Here is a 16,921-nt window from a genome sequence, read left to right on the forward strand (position 1 = left end):
AAACATGTGTTGAGGCAAAGCTTATCATTATATTATTTGTTCTTAAATTTATAAAAGGAACAAAAAATAAAGTCACTTAGTGTTTGAAACTCCTCCTTATGTAATTGATTTTAAAAAATTAGTATGAGGGATTTAACTTATTTATGATATTGTGCAATCTTTAATTGGACATGCAAAAGCTCAAAACTCTATGGTGAGACAGGTAGAGAATTTTCCTGGTTTGTTGCCTGCGCAATCAGCAGATGAAGCAAATTGCTCTCTGAGGTTGTCAACTGTTGTTTGATATTTTCTTGGAGATGCAATCTTATGAGATTCAATAGATAATTGATCACATCAAAACAGAACAGTCTGGAAATAATTAGTCAGATGAAAGGCCTTCAACCTGCAATGTTAACACTGTTTTTCACTTCACAGATGCTGTCTCCTGTGATGAGCATTACCCAGACTTGTTGTTTTATTTTGAATTTTGAACATGTACAGTATTTTGCTTTTGTGTTTGGATTAATTTAGAGTTGGTCTTGAAAAATTGAGAAAACTAAATTCAATCTAAATGTTGATTAACTTAACTCAGTTAATAAAACATTTGGGTTTTTCTAGAAAACTTGGTGCAAGTGAAGGAACAATAAACCAAGAGATACAGCGTTATCAACAACTAGAATCTGTTGCTGTTAATGACATTCGTCGAGATGTTCGGAAAAAATTACAACGATCCAGTATGAGGGTGAGCAAATTATTTGTTGATGTAAATTCATGATCCTTTCCCTCAAAAGTAGCATAATCTTCCTGTGAATGTTTTTAATAAATCTTGTTTTGCTATGTTTGCAATAAAACTTTAGGTATTTTTAATCAATTATTCAGGAGACCCAAGTTTAAATCCCATCTGCAGCAGAGGTGGGGATACTAGCACTGTGTGCTTATTGTATTTTGTATTCTTGGCTTGGCTTTGAATTGTAATCTCTTGGATTCAATACTCCATGGACTTGTTGCTGTTGCCTGTGAAGAGATAACTGTGATAATGTATCCTCCTGTTGTAAAAGTTGCAAATAAGGTTGTCGTCTCTACTTTGCTGGATATGAATGAGCTTGATATAGATCTAGCATTGCCTCAAACGTGAGTCTGTATTTTGGAGTTGTGTAAGGCTGGTACTATACTTTCAAAAAAATAATTTGGAGTGGTTTTGCATTCAGAACTTGTTTCACTCCATATTAGTTTCACATATATCATAATAGAATTGCATCCTATTGAGAGTTTAATAAGAACATCTAGAGAATGAAGATGCACCATAGTTTGCTTAACAGCTATTGCTACTCATCAGATAATTGAAGAATTCTATAAAAATTCTGAGTTGCTACAAAGACTATTAATGAGGAAGTTGTTCAAGATCTCCAAACTTAGAGTTCTCAATAAGCCCTTGTTCATACTCCAGAATTTTGTTTACTTGATTTCTTTTTCCCCCCAGTCAACTAAAGGCAAGGTATGGGAATATTCCCCATTCTGAATAATGTCCAACAATGTGAGGGAACAAAAATCCCATAGGTGAAAATGTATAAGATAAGTGAAAAATGTACTCATTCTGCAATTTTCAGGTGTTCTGCTTGATGATATGAAAGACAAGTGAGAAAGGATATCAAAATAATACATTTTGGTATCATCAGAAATTGGGAATTATATTTTGTGGTTTGGAGATTGTGCTGGCCATTAACTGTACAAACAGGTCTGTTGTAATTGTGTCCTTGTGACTGATGGTTGTCAAGTCAGCAGAACCAATTATTAAAATTATTGGGACTGAGAACGACTTGGCGGTTGTTAATTGGGTGACATTAGAAAATGAAACGGAGCAAGCTGAAAGCAGTATTGAGAACCAGTATCAGACAGGACCAGACATAATGCAATACATTTTTCTCAAATAAAATAAATTGGAAGATAAGTGCAAAAATGTTAGGACCCATTGCAATGCATGAAGGTTTACAAATCATTACTTTTTTAAAAAATCAGCTGATTTTTAAAATAAATCTTTCAGCAATGCATAAATGACCTACATAGAGACAGGTTATGCGAGTGACCAACCAATTATAAGATGGAGTGTTAATGTTGGGAAGTATAAGATTATTCACTTTGATAGCAAAACAAAATAGAGTGTATTTTAAAAAGTGTGAAACTTATAAATGTTGATTTTCAGGAAGACTGAATGTACTCATAGAAAGAACACAGAAACTTAGCATACAGTTATAGCAACTATAGGCAAATAACAGTGTGGCCTTTATTGCAAGGGATTGCAGTACAAAAATAAGGTAATATTGTTTCTGTTGTGCAGGACTTCGGTGAAACTGTGCCAGAGGTGGCGTGCACAGTTTTAAACTCTGCATTTAAGGATGGAATAGACTTGAATGGGATACTGTCATTGACCTGAGTGTGTTGCCCTGTGTTGAGAAACTGACTGAATTGGGCGTGTGTTCTCTGGAGTTCAGAGTGATTTAAATGAAACATTTAAGATCTTGAAAGGGTTTAGCCAGATCGGCACTGAGGGGTTGTTTTCCTACCTCAGGCTCAAAAACACACTGAAGCTCGAAACCACCTAAGCCAAAACAGTTGTTTGATTAGCACCACATCCATAAATACTCAATATCTCCAAATAGCAGCAATGTGTACCAATGACAAGATGCACTGTAGAAATTCACCAAGGCTTCTTTGACCCAACTTTCAATGCCATAATCACAATCTTCTAGAATGACTGAGGCTGCACGTGCATGAGAATGCTACCACCTCAGGTTCCTTTCCAAGCCAGTTACTATCTTGACTTGGCTGCTCCTTCAGTGTCACTGGCTCAAGTACCTGGGATTCCCTCCCTAATGATAAATGAATAATGATGCCTGCACCAAATGTATTGCAGCAATTCAAGAAGTCAGCTCACCAGTGTCTTCTCAAGAGCATCTAGCCAGCAATGCCCACAGCGCTTGAATGAATAAAGAAAAAGTACATATTGGTTGGAAGATGTGTGTATGAGACTGGAGACTAACAAAGATATCTTGGAATACAATGCGCACCTATCATTAAAAGTTCCAAAACAGATGACCAAAGGGGATAGAATTGAAAAATAGGCAGATTATGTGAAACTTGTGTTAGATTAGATCTTTCTTGGAGTGTTGCATACAGTTCTGGTCACCATACTGTAAAAAGGATAGGGGGCCACGAGAAAGGAGCAGAGAAGATTTACAAGGCTAATACTAGAAATAAAGGAGCAGGAGAATCGACGTTTTGGGCATGAGCCCTTCTTCAGGAATGGGGAAGGTGTGCCATGCAGGCTAAGATAAAAGGTAGGGAGGAGGGACTTGGGGGAGGGGCGTTGGGAATGCGATAGGTGGAAGGAGGTTAAGGTGAGGGTGATAGGCCGGAGAGGGGGTGGGGGCAGAGAGGTCGGGAAGAAGATTGCAGGTCAAGAAGGCGGTGCTGAGTCTGAGGGTTGGGACTGAGATGCGGTGGGGGGAGGGGAAATGAGGAAGCTGGAGAAATCTGCATTCATCCCTTTTTCTTAGCCTGCTTGGCACACCTTCCTCATTCCTGAAGAAGGGCTTATGCCCGAAACATCGATTCTCCTGCTCCTTGGATGCTGCCCGACCTGCTGCGCTTTTCCAGCAACACATTTTTTCGGCTCTGATCTCCAGCATCTGCAGTCTCCTAATATTAGAAATATGTGGGTATATATATCAGAAAAGGATGAACAAATTTGGTCTCTCTTGGTGGGGGAAAGAAAAAGGCTGGGAGCTGATGCAATGAACCCCTTTAAAATTATAAAAAGTTTTAATATAGTGCAAAAACAGTTTCCAGTTATGAGAGAGCATATTGTAAGATTAGATATTAATAACATAAGATGGTCATCAGGAAATCCAAAAAAAATTCAGAAGAATCATGATCAGCCAGAGTGATGAGAATGTGAAACTTGCTACCATGTGATTGACGTGAGTAATATGGATAGATTTAAAGAGAAATTAAACAAGCATAAAAAATTACAAAATAAAGGCAAAGTTATAGATTTAATTGAGAAAGGTTGGGAGGAGGCTTGAGAGGAGCATAAATACCAGCATGGCTTGCTTGACCTGAATAGCTTATTTCTGTTCCCTTGTAAATCTGTCAAACTATGTATTGTATGCAGAGTAGACATAAGCCACTGTGTGTCTGCTCCAACTCCTAATTCATAGCTGCCAGCCTAACAGTATGTTGTGAGCACAGTGCAGTGCATGAACCACAGAGGTTCAAGAAAGTAGCCCACCACCACTTACTTGATGATAGCTAGGGATAGACAATAAGTGTGACCTTGATAACATTGCATGAACAAATTGAAACAAAGCTGTGAATGGAACCATGCAAGATTGCCTTAAGTACAGAAAAAAGGCTAATGTGGACTTACAGATTTAAACAGAGAGGCAAATGTCAAATGGAAAATGATATATGCGTACAGAAAATTTTAAAGCAAAGAAGAGAATGAGCGATATGGTCCCTCGTGAAATTCATTAAATGCTGTATTCTGTCTATTTGTATAATGTATCCGTGCTTTAAATGGCATTATCTGTGCATTTATTGTGTTGCACATTTTAAACTTTTATTGAAAACAGTATTAACATTTGAAAAAAATTTTGGACTGAGTTAGTTATGCTGCTCCATGTAAAGGACAAATATATTAGAAATATGGAACACAGTTTGTTTATAGAAAGTCATTGCAATACATTGTTAAAGCTTGACCTTGTACAATGTTGCATATAGCTTTTTATTTTATTCCAACTCCAAAGTCTAAGTGAATGTGTGGTTTGTACAGGCTGCATCCCTTAAAGATAAATGGGGTCTAGGCTATAAACCTAGCTACAACAGATCAAAAAGTATTTCTGCCTCTGGAAGACCACCTTTGAGAAGACTGGAAAGGACAAGGTGAAACATGTTTTACTATTACAGTTGTGATATTTATACTATTGTAAAATTTAAGAAGGACTATGATATTTATGTAGTACCTTCTATCCTATCCAATTCTGCTTCAAAGTGCAATCACTGGCTTTGGCAGATAAGCAGAACATGTTATACCCCACAAACAACAATTCGATGAATGAGCTGAAAGAAAACACACGCTTTGTCAAAAGTTTTTATCTCTTAATTATTCAGAAATACACAAGAATCCCAATATTTGTACTTTGAGAGGAGAGTGCTGATTGATTGGCAGATAGATAATGATTGCTATAGGCATTGACATGGCGAATGTACCAATTAATGCCGATTGACAGTTTACAGTCAAGTTTTGTTTAAATTTTCAGCCAGATGAAGAACGAGGCCGTGTGTATTAATATACATAGCTTTCAGTGTGTGTAAATGCAATTCTAAATTATTCACATGCAAGAAAGAACATATACATACACTGCATCTGTTTCAACTCAATAAAACAGGTACCAGACATTCAGTGTTTATTTCTCAGGGCAGTGCATTGACCAACCACAGTCAATCTGGCTGGTTTAAAAAATAAAAGCTTGGCTGTCAAACTGTCAATCATCATTAACTGCTACTTTCCCATGACAGCACCCGTACCAATCAAAATCCATTTGTCAAACAATCAGCACTTCACTGTCATACACAGTAAATTTTGTTTTACCTCCCTAAATTATTATTCTTGTGAATTATCCTGATGTATGCAAGACAAAAAAGCTTTGGCAAAATGGTTCTTTCTTCAGCAATACTCAAGTTCTGTACTGTTAAACAATTATTGATGGATATTTATTGGTATGGTTGGACTGCCCATTCCTCAACAAAAAATGTAGCTAGGAAGTTGAGGTATATCCCTAATTTCCAAGTAATGCTTTAGTCTGTTTATTGTGATTGACCCGCCAGGGAAGGCATATTTTTAACATATTTTTAATAAATTGCTGCTTTGAAAATATTGCAGTCAGGTTATGTAGCAGGGCCTTGACCTCACCACATTCTGACTGGGAACCAAGGTGGTTTCCAACTAAGCAAAATATACCACTATTGTACTTACAAGAATAATGTATTTCTTTAAAGATTTATAATTAAAACAGTAGCTTTGCCCATATTAAACTGATATTCATTAATTCACTGATGCTATTAATATAATCTGGGGTTATTTATAACATAAGCATTCTTTAATTATGGTCTGCCACAGATATGCTCTTTCAGGTCAATGGAACATCTTGAATTCACAAACTGCCAGATCTGAACTATTAGGGACTGATTAGATTTGAGATTAGGTTAGATTTCGTACATATGGAAACAGACCCTTCGGCCCAACAAGTCCACACCGACCCTCCGAAGAGTAACCCACCCAGATCCATTCCCCTACCCAATGTTTATCCCTGACTAATGCATCTAACAGTATGGGCAATTTAGCATGGCCAGTTCACCTGACCTGCACATCTTTGGATTGTGGGAGGAAACTGGAGCACCCAGAGGAAACCCACATAAACACTGAGAGAATGTGAAAATTCCGCACAGACAGTCACCAGAGATGGGAATCGAACCAGGTTTACTGGCACTGTGAGACTAACCACTGAGCCACTGTGCCGACTGAAATAACACTGATTGAAGGAAAAGCACATTCTTATTAACCTAAAAGTGGACAGTTGCATAGTAATGTGTTTCTCTTAGTGACCCTCAAATGAACCACTGCACAGCATTATCACACATTTGAAAAGGTCAGCAAAAGTCTTATCAAAAGCTGAAATGCTCCTTTTGGAGAAGTACTTAAAGCTTATTAGATTGTAACTTTGAAATAATAACTTTACTGTATCTATTGTAATAGTACAGAAAGAAATTTTATGGCAGCTTGTTAAGTTCTTACATGTAAATGTTGCATACCGAAATTTCAAAACCTGTACTTCAGAATAATGTATTTAGAAATCCTAATGCATAATGTCTAGCAGCATAGCCCTGGGTGTATGAAGATTCTGGCCTGGTTTAAGTTTGAAATATTCTTTGTTTAAAAATATAAACTCTAATTTTGTGTTAACCTGTCTGTTCAATAATTTCTGGAAAATTGTTGAATTTGTTTCGATTTATGTAAAATACTTATAATCCTTATTTTAAATTATTTTCAATTTGAACATGTAATGTCTGCATTCACTACATCATTGGTCATGTTCACGTGAGTTTTTCTTCAGTTCCAGAGTAGGTGAGGCAGAAGAGCCTAACGAAATCCAAACTTCAGAACAACCTATACCTGGATCAGGCACTGGAACAAGAGTGACTTTCAAGGTACAAGAAACGGTAAGAGTCTCGTAAAAATTAACCATCGGCCATGACATCAAATAATAATATCAGCAGCAAAACCATATTAGAGAAACTTACAGACAAGAGTCTGGAAATCCTAAGGTCTATGTTCTCGGGTTCTGAAAGAAGTAGCTGCAAAAATAGTGAATGAACTGGTTTTAATTTTCAAAATTCTATATATTCTGGAATGATCCCAACAACCTGAAACTTGGCAAATTAAAATTTGTGGTATGGCAACACAAAATCAATATAGTTTTAAGGAAGAGTTTGATAAATGTGTTAGAGTTTCTTGAGGATGTACACTTGTAGGGTAAGTAAAGAGAAGCCAGAAATATGATATACTTAGACTTCCAAAAGACAATTGAAAGGTTCCACACAAATGTTCCAACTCATGGAGTTGAGTTTAATGAATTAGCATAGATAGAAGATTTGATAACAAACAGGAAGGAAATGATAGGAATAAAAGTGGTATAGCAGCTAAAGGCAATAAGTCTAAGCTTGTTGTTGATACAAAGCCCAAGTGGGAAAGGGAGGATGTGATACGTAGATATAGAAAAGCTAATCAAGTGAACAATTAGGTATAATAAGAGTTAGTGTGAAGTTATTCACTTTCTTAGTAAGAATAGAAAAATGGAATATTTCTTGAAAGCTGTGAAACCTGTGAATGTTGATGTTCAGAAACACTCTGGTATTCTCAGACATGGAATGCACAAAAACAACATGCTGATGCAGCAAGCAATTATACAGGAAACTCGCATGCTTGTCTTTATTACAGCAGTGTTGAAGTACAGGAATATACAAACCTTATTATAATTGTACAGAGCATTGAGGCAACATCTGAAATAGGGTGTGGAATTTTGGTCCTCATATTTAGGAATAGCATTGCAATAATTATAAGAAATTGCACTGAATGTTTACGGAGAAGATTCACTCATGAGGTGGGATGCCCACTGATGAGAGACTGAGTGAATTGGGCTTATATAGTACTCTCTGATGTTTGAAGGACTGAGAGAAAGTCCCATGGAAACAAGATTATGAAAGAACTTGAGAGGGTAGACCAGTGCTTTACAAACCATTTCCCCCATTGCAATCCCATTTTCATGCACTCAACCATAAATTAAGATGAAGGGAGGTTTTGTGGAGTTTTGGGTTGCTTGGGAAAGACGTGTAAATGCCCCATAGAAGCAGAGACGAGATCTCTGTATTCACATGTCCAAATAACAGCAGGATAAAAATGTGAGCATGTCATGGTGACTTGAGTTGGTCCTAAGGCTGTCCTGCCAGAACCTCCAATACAGTCACCAATGCTGACCTGGAGCTTGTGACTCAACTGATGAGGTTACAACCCCCCAATGATTTGAAATCCCCTGGGCTAGATATTGAAAGGTTATATTTTTCTGGGTGGGGAATCTAAATGGCTGGGCCATGGTGTCTAGATAAGAGGCCAGTGATTTCAGGTTGAAATATAGGGAAACCTCTTCACTCAAAGGGTTGTGAATCTTCAGAACTATATATTCCTGAAAGCTGTGGTTTTTCATCATTGAATATATTTAAGGCTAAAATAGATATTTGTTCCTCAGGGAATCTAGGGAAAAATGGAGTGGTAGAAAAGAGAAGTTGACGCTGATCATCAGCCAAGGTTGTATTGAATAGTAGAGCAGGTTTGAAATTCTATATGATGGATGCCTCCTATTTCTTATGTTCTGTGAGATTTTGTACAGTGCTTTCTTTGAGATTGGGATTAAACAATATAGGTGAGATTAGTGTTATAAATATTGCCCGTCTTTCCTTAAGATCTCCAGAGTTGCTTAATATGTGACAGAGCTTTCATTTCTTAGCAACGATATCTGTTGACTTCATAGATGCAAGTATTGACCAAAAAGGCCTGTCCTTATTTGAGCTTTCAAGTTGTTCCAAAATAATTTTGAAGTGAATCAATGTGAAGATGGCAAGATAACTAAAGACAGTTAGATGATCTGATTCCCCGGTCATATTGTAGCTAAATAGTGTAGCGATCTCCAAGGAAGAAATGTAAATGCATTCCCATGTTAAACCAAGTTTAAGTAATTGCCAAGCACTCTGTAAAACGTTTCAAAGCCTTTTTTCTTTGATCATGCTTGGAGGTCCAGTTTCTGAATTTCTCTTGTCTTTTTTCTCATCATTGATCATCTCAAGGCATTGTATTGGTTATAAGATGCTATACCAAAGCAATCTCTTGTAAAGCTATTAATTTTCCAAATGAAAGTATGAGCAGGTATTTCGCTGTCTTCATGCACTTTCAAAAATGAAATGCCAAATGCCAACTTCACAATTAGTTCTAGGAATGTAAGCTAAAAGTAAAGGAAAATGCAAATTGAAGTATTTATCATTTCTATTTTAAGAATATTTTGTGGTGTTTGCTTTTATTTGTGTTGAAGAAGGTTATTAGAGAAATGTGAGATTTAAAAAGTTAATTTTTTGTTAAGCAATTTTATTATTGCATTGCTATAATTCTTTTCCTCCCTGTTAAAGAACAGTACACTTTTTTTCTCTCTCTTTTGCAAGCCAAGAACAGATTCCTAGGCCTTAGCTAATTTTCCTTTTGATTGTCGTCTGCAAGGAGCTGCACAAGAGGAATGTGGCTTTTACTGTGTTACTGAAGACACCCTGTGCATTTGACTCAACACATGCATGTTGTAATAGATTTGATATTAGCAATTTTGTACTGAACTGTAGTTGCAAATTAACTTATATTGACTTATCTGTCTTGTATTGACACTAAAAGTTTAGAATCATGGTGACCAAATTTTACTGACTGGTTATCATTAATTGAAACTTTTAGTGGATCATGTTCTGAGTACAGAGAAAAAAATTATTGATGCACATTGTTTTCCAATAATGTTAAAAAGCCCTTGTATTATTTATGTGTGACAGTAAGGGCTGTTAGCGTGACATGCCTTGCAATTTTTTAGTAGTGTTACAGTAATCTAATGGGAATGTTGCTTCCTATAAGCTATTATTATATAATTACATTTTCCTTTTTACTTCATTAAAGTTGAATGATACAGCTTTGGGCCTTACAAAACAAGTCAGCACTCCAAAAGAAGGGTATTTTCAGGTACTGGTTAAACATTTGCTCTGCAACAAAATGAATTGCTTCATGGGAAAATCATCTTCACATTCTATCAACTTTTAAACAATGCAAGTTTAATATAACAGCATTTATGTGGTGTGATTTCAAAATTTTACATTGAATGTAACTTTTTATTGGATAATCAACATGTACAGCAACACATATTGCTTTTGCATCGCAACAAATATAGTGTGCAAGTCACTGAAAACTTTGTCATGCTAATGTTAGAAAACTGCTCATACTTTAAGAGTATATAGTCTTTAAAATGCAGTTGCAAGGGAACCATTTCAACTCTAAATGAGACTAAAGTTTTAGTGAAATATTGATAGTATCATTTCATTCAAAAGTGAAATATTTCATGCTCCATAAATGCTCATGAACTTGCATGTAACTTGCTTTTTAATTAATGCATACAACTCTTTTGCTCTACAGGCAATTTTGATTATTACTGAATTTAACCTTAATCTCCATCCTCCATGGTTTATAGAGTAAAGGCAAAATTCCTAACTCTCTCTTTATAATCAAAGTTGAGAACTATAAACATAGTAATGTTAGGAAATTTATTTCACTTAATGCTTTGCTTTCATTGTATTCTAACACCATTTTCTTATGTTATTGTCTGATGAAGATTCTTTGTGTATTATTGTTACTTGAGATCTTAGGTTCTACATTGGAGGAAAATGGATTTAGTTTTCAGTTCTGTGAAAGTCTGACTTTTTTTTAAACAGGTCAGAAAATAATTTTGAAAAGTGAGTTCAAAACAGTATTTAGAGGAAGTCATGTGATTTAAGCTGAATGCCCAGCAAGCCTCTTGGGAGATAATTGAAATGTATTTGTGTTAGCCCCAGTCTCCAATCAGAGAGGGCTGGGCAGAAGTAGTGAGTTGTTTAGATGTCAGTAAAAATAAAGTTCCAGAAGCAGAGGCTGTGCAAGTGTCAGAAAGAAATACATCGTAGAGAGCTATTGAAGACAAGTATAGGGAATCCTTGTTAACCAATATGTGTGCTGCATTTGCAGTTTGCTTTGAGGGTCTCCGAGAGAGACATTAAATAAAGAAAATAGCACTTAATGAATGCACAGCAGAAATTTACCAAAAGAAAATCAGTTGCAGCAGAGCATGGACATAGGGATGACTATTCACTGAAGTACCTGTAAAGCTGTTGCTAAGGTAACAGGCCTGAATTTTCTTTTTTGACATTTGCAATGAGAGTATTCTAGTCATCTGATATAGTTGTGATTTTTCCTTGTGTAGTACATCTTTGTGTTCTTTTGTTCAAAGTATATCGGTAGCCTCTTGTGACCATAACTCAGTCAATGATTTCATTAGTAAATAATAAGAAACGTAAAACCAATGGTTTATGAAGCCAGTTTTCACTCTGAGGTCTCACTTATCAAATATTACTGTCAGCTGGGATCATAAGCATCTGTCCACTCAAATAATTGTTAATGCTGTGTTTGTAAACAAAGTGCAGTTCTGCATTTCTATTGGAATCAGAATCCAGTGCATATCTTTAGTGATGGTGGGGTTTCTGTAGTTGCCCTCAATGTGTAAAGTACAGAGGAAGAAAGAATGAGCTGTGGATCCTATGTTGATTGATCCTTGCTGAATAGTGTTTACATTTGCAGATTAGACAAAACCTAAAACTGGCCTAACCATACATGATCATCACTCAGCAAATTTAATTTTTTCAGCACCGATACGTATGCTGAGTATGTAAGTTGAGCTATGTTTTCAGACGTTTCGTCACCATACTAGGTAACATCACTGAGAGTCTCTGGTGAAGCGCTGGTGGTATGTCCCGTCTGTCTATAAGTCTTGGTTTCTTAAGGTGGGTGATGTCATTTCCAGTTCTTTTTTTCAAGGGAAGGCGGATAGAATCTAAATGAAAGTGTTTATTGATGGTTCTAGTTAGAATGCCATGTACAAGAATTCTTAGAGGCATGGCATTCTAGCCAGAACTCCATCAATAAACACCACCAGCACTTCACCAGACACACTCACTGATGATATTACCTAGAATGGTGACAAAACGTCTGAAAATAAACCTTCAAGCTCATAAAGCTAACTTACATACTTACCATCAACCTGAGCTACAAATCTTCTCAAACATTGCTGATACATATGTTGATTTGACCAATAGGATGTTTGCCATTACCCAAACAATTTTAACCTAATATATCGTCCTTTTTAAAACAGGAGGAAAATCTTGCGTTGATCAAATTTCACCTTAAAATACGCAATGATTCACATTTTTCACCTTGTTCTTAAGTCCCTCACTAGCTTAATAAGCAAAATATTGATGTTGTCTTTATTCAACTTCCATGCTTGTAGGACAGTTACAGGCACTATAGAGAAGGAAGAACTTTTTTTTTATATGAACCTATAGCTCTTTTCGTCTTGTTGACATTTCTTTGCTATCATTATATGTTCAAAATCATTTTACTTGTTGGGAGTTATTTATTGAACATCAGTGCAATTATAAACTTTGAATAACAATCCCATTTTCTCAGGCCTTCAGATAATTGAAGTCTTTCAAGCATGGGATCATTCTCTATCATCTCTATCATTTCACTAAGGATTTGACATTCTTCCTAAATAATGGTTTCCAGAATTAGTAACAACCTAATTTGTGTTTTAAAATATATTAATTAAAAAAACTAATCCTATCCCTGATTTATTTGTGGACACCACTGTACACTTCCCTCCAGTGTCGAAAAGAGGTATTTCTTATTCTCTGCTTTCAGTCAAAAGCTGAGTTGATATTCTTGAAGGTACTGTTCATTAAATCCCATTAGCTTCAAATTTTCTAATGAATCTGTTATGTAGTAATTTGCCGAATCTCTCTTAAAACTCCTTATACATAACTTCAATTCCACGATGCTCATCAACCTTCTGTCATTTTCTCAAAGACTCAATCAAGTTAGTCATGCACAATGTGCCTTTAACAAATCCTTTTCTCTCTTTGACCAAGTATCAATTAATTTTATCTCAGGTCGATGTCTCTGAGAGTTTCTCCATGAGCAACTCTCATGGTGGGCGGCACGGTGGCACAGTGGTTAGCACTGCTGTCTCACAGCGCCTGAGACCTGGGTTCAATTCCCGCCTCAGGCGTTTGCACATTCTCCCCGTGTCTGCGTGGGTTTCCTCCGGGTGCTCCGGTTTCCTCCCACAGTCCAAAGATGTGCAGGTCAGGTGAATTGGCCATGCTAAATTGCCCGTAGTGTTAGGTAAGTAAGGGGTAAATGTAGGGGTATGGGTGGGTTGCGCTTCGGAGGGTCGGTGTGGACTTGTTGGGCTGAAGGGCCTGTTTCCACACTGTAATGTAATCTAATCTAATCTAAACCCTGGTTTGACTAACCAGTAGTGCCAGGTTTATGCCTTCTCGCGTATTGTTTGAATGGGGATATACCATTGCATTTGTTTACTTCTCTGCACCATCCCTACAATGAAGGAAGAAATTGTAGCCAGAGTTTTCGTGATTACTTTTCCTCAGCAACGTTGGGTGTATCCCATTTGAATGAGAGTACATTTTCAACTTCAAAAATAAATCAAAGCTTTTATTTCCTACATTGTGCTACTTGCACTGTAAGGAACTTTGTTGAGGCATTAATTCTGTGGGAAATAATCATACGCTTTCAATGCTCAAATGATCTGTAGAATGTTTTTCCGAGATGTTTCCCAACGAGAAGTACATATCTTGGCAGTGCGGACTGTGTTCTACTGCTCGATTATCTCTTGTCTTGGATCCATATGCATACATAAAATCATTTTATGTTAAATCCAAGGTTTTGAACAGCAAAGTGCACCAAGTAAATTTGCAGTTCCTTGTTACCACAATGCCAATTCCTGTATTTTACTGGCATACTACTTTTTGAGTATGGAGATGTAGAAACAAAATTGGAATACTTCTTTATGTACTGTTGGTTCAGTATTTATCTCTAAAAACACCACTCAACTAACCTTTTGATATTTTCTCCAATGTGATACAACTTGAATCAACTTTTACAACTTGGAGCAATCTTTTGGTTTTGTATACTTGCTCTTAATGTTGTTTTATCTGGTCAAGGAACTAAAAGTTATTTTGCTAATTAGCTATGAAAGATTAGAGATTACCTGATAAAGAATTTTGTAAATGGTAATAGATCTGAAGGCTTTGATGGTCTTGTTACATTAAACTCTACCCATGCTGGTGGTGTCACGCACAGTATGTGAGTGAAGGCACAAAGTTTTACACTAGCCTTCATTAGGACTAGATGTATTTTGTTCAGCTCCTGCAAATTCTAGTAATTAAGCCTGACTAGTGTAGTTGTAGTTACTGCCATCATCTAATAAATCAGCTTGTTACGGACTCTAAGTCCCTGTAAGGACTCTGCGATTCAGCTACCACTGATCATTAGACAGACTCTAGACAAAATATGTACAAAGGATGATGGCAACTACTCTACCTCAAACAAACCTTACTCATAACCACAAACAGGCATACGTAGCGCACACCATGGGATATCAGTAGTGGAAATCGGTTTATACCACCAAGAGGATAATGCAGTAACCCAAAGGTTACCTTTAGAAGTCAAATGCTTAAATGACTTATTTTTTCCCCAACCATCATTTGCAGTTGTTGATATTTAGTTTTTCAGTGAACTTGAACTTTTTCTTGTTAACAGCTTTGCTCATCAAGGAAAAGGGAGTTTGTGCTGTGGAATGCAGCATGTTTATTCTGAATCAGAGCAAGGTTTTCTCTTCTCTCCTGCACAACCTACCTTAGATGTACAAAGTTAAAAATCACACAACACCGGGTTATAGTCCAACAGGTTTAATTGGAAGTACTAGCTTTCGGAGTGCCCCTCCTGCATCAGTCCAATACTGTGATTTCTTTTGCACTAATGTTACATTTTACTCAATTTGTGTACTTATTATCATGTGACCTCGGAGTAAAATTAGTATTTCGTAAGGAATTATACACGGTGCGGCACGGTGGCACAGTGGTTAGCACTGCTGCCTCACAGCGTCAGAGACCCGGGTTCAATTCCTGACTCTCTGTGTGGAGTTTGCACATTCTGCGTGTCTGCGTGGGTTTCCTCCGGGTGCTCCGGTTTCCTCCCACAGTCCAAAAATGTGCAGGTTAGGTGAATTGGCCATGCTGAATTGCCCGTAGTGTTAGGTGAAGGGGTAAATGTAGGAGAATGGGTCTGGGTGGGTTGCGCTTCGGTGGGTCGGTGTGGACTTGTTGGGCCGAAGGGCCTGTTTCCACACTGTAAGTAATCTAATCTAAACAACTTTCTGATTTAGACTGATGGTAAGGCACATTTGCAATGAAACTGCTCAAATTCATTTCACTCAAGCTTGTTATATGTGACTTTTATCAAAGAATAATCATATGAGTAAGTACCCCCATTCTAGATAATGTAACACTTTCTACCTTGCTGAAAAACAAATTGACCAAGAGGATTTTATAATCTGAAGTGTTGAGTCAGAAAATAAATTTTGACAGCATTGCTGTTTGCAAAATAGAATTTGTTGATTGTACAACAATAAGCAGTGACTAATGAAGTAATAAGGACAATAATGTTGATAAAAGATTTAAACTTACACCATCTTTGTAGAGGTAATTTAAATTGGCAGAAGAATAACCCACATAACATTTCACCCAGTCTCTGTTATAGATTTTAGAAAATATCTAGGCCGGTGAATAAATTGTCAAATGTATCAATGCTCATTCCATATTACAAAACCATTCTGTCTGCTCAAGTAAAGCATGGATAGTGATTGGGTTCTAATTTAAACTAACCTGAGATTACTACCGCAGACATAGGAGTAAAAGTAATTTTGAACTTCTCAATTTTTTATGGCATCAGTTCCCTGAGGAGACAGAATTGGATCTGTTATCAATCACCGTCGATAGTCCATCTCATTACTCACCCATCAGTGAACGTTCAGTGTTTAGTTCACCCAGAACCCCACATGTCGTTCAACAAAGAATTGCCTTCCAGCTTGATGATGCAAAGCGAGACGACAGTTTGTCATCTTCTAGTGAAGAGTCTGACCGCGATGAAGAATATGATAAAGAAAAACCTCAATACATCAAGAGGACACCGTGAGTGCACTTTATGTTTTTCTTTCTAAAATTATTGAATAATTGTCTCCAGGATCTATTGAAAATAAAATTTGAAAGCATGATGTCAAACTGTAAAATTTCATGTGAACTACACAATAGGATTGACGTTTTTTCTGGTCCACTTCCCCCACCCACCTCTGCCTCCCTCACCCTTTGTCCGCAGTGTCTGATTCTTCCCTCCACCCGCCATGGAGCCTTTTTCTTCACTTGACCTCCCCAACCCAACCCACCCCACCCCATCAACCATCATCCCTCTTGCAGCTTTTTCTTTCACCTCAGTCTCCCATTCTCAGATTTTCTTTCTTTGCCACCCCACTCCCCTTGCCGTCATTTTCTTCCCCCTTTCAACCCTTTTTTTACAGCTTCTTTCTTTACAGAAGTTCAGAATGCCGAGAGGGATAAGTGGGAAGAATTACTAAAGGTCAATATTGTG

General features: G+C 37.0%; 1 protein-coding gene across 11 annotated transcripts in view; it reads left to right on the forward strand.

Moving 5' to 3' along the window:
- kiaa1109 (KIAA1109 ortholog) overlaps nt 1-16,921 on the forward strand; it is a 420,067-nt gene that overhangs the window by 338,934 nt on the left and 64,212 nt on the right. For 6 of the 11 annotated variants that reach the window (XM_043674034.1, XM_043674042.1, XM_043674038.1 and 3 more), the window contains 5 exons: nt 598-721; nt 4,811-4,920; nt 7,152-7,257; nt 10,295-10,357; nt 16,229-16,467. In XM_043674034.1, the coding sequence (XP_043529969.1) occupies nt 598-721; nt 4,811-4,920; nt 7,152-7,257; nt 10,295-10,357; nt 16,229-16,467 (642 nt within the window). The remainder of the gene's footprint in view (nt 1-597; nt 722-4,810; nt 4,921-7,151; nt 7,258-10,294; nt 10,358-16,228; nt 16,468-16,921) is intronic. The other 5 variants (XM_043674039.1, XM_043674043.1, XM_043674044.1 and 2 more) reach the window with 3 other exon arrangements.

The sequence above is a fragment of the Chiloscyllium plagiosum genome, chromosome 32 (assembly GCF_004010195.1).
Source record: "Chiloscyllium plagiosum isolate BGI_BamShark_2017 chromosome 32, ASM401019v2, whole genome shotgun sequence".
In the NCBI taxonomy this organism is placed as follows: Eukaryota; Metazoa; Chordata; class Chondrichthyes; order Orectolobiformes; family Hemiscylliidae; genus Chiloscyllium; species Chiloscyllium plagiosum.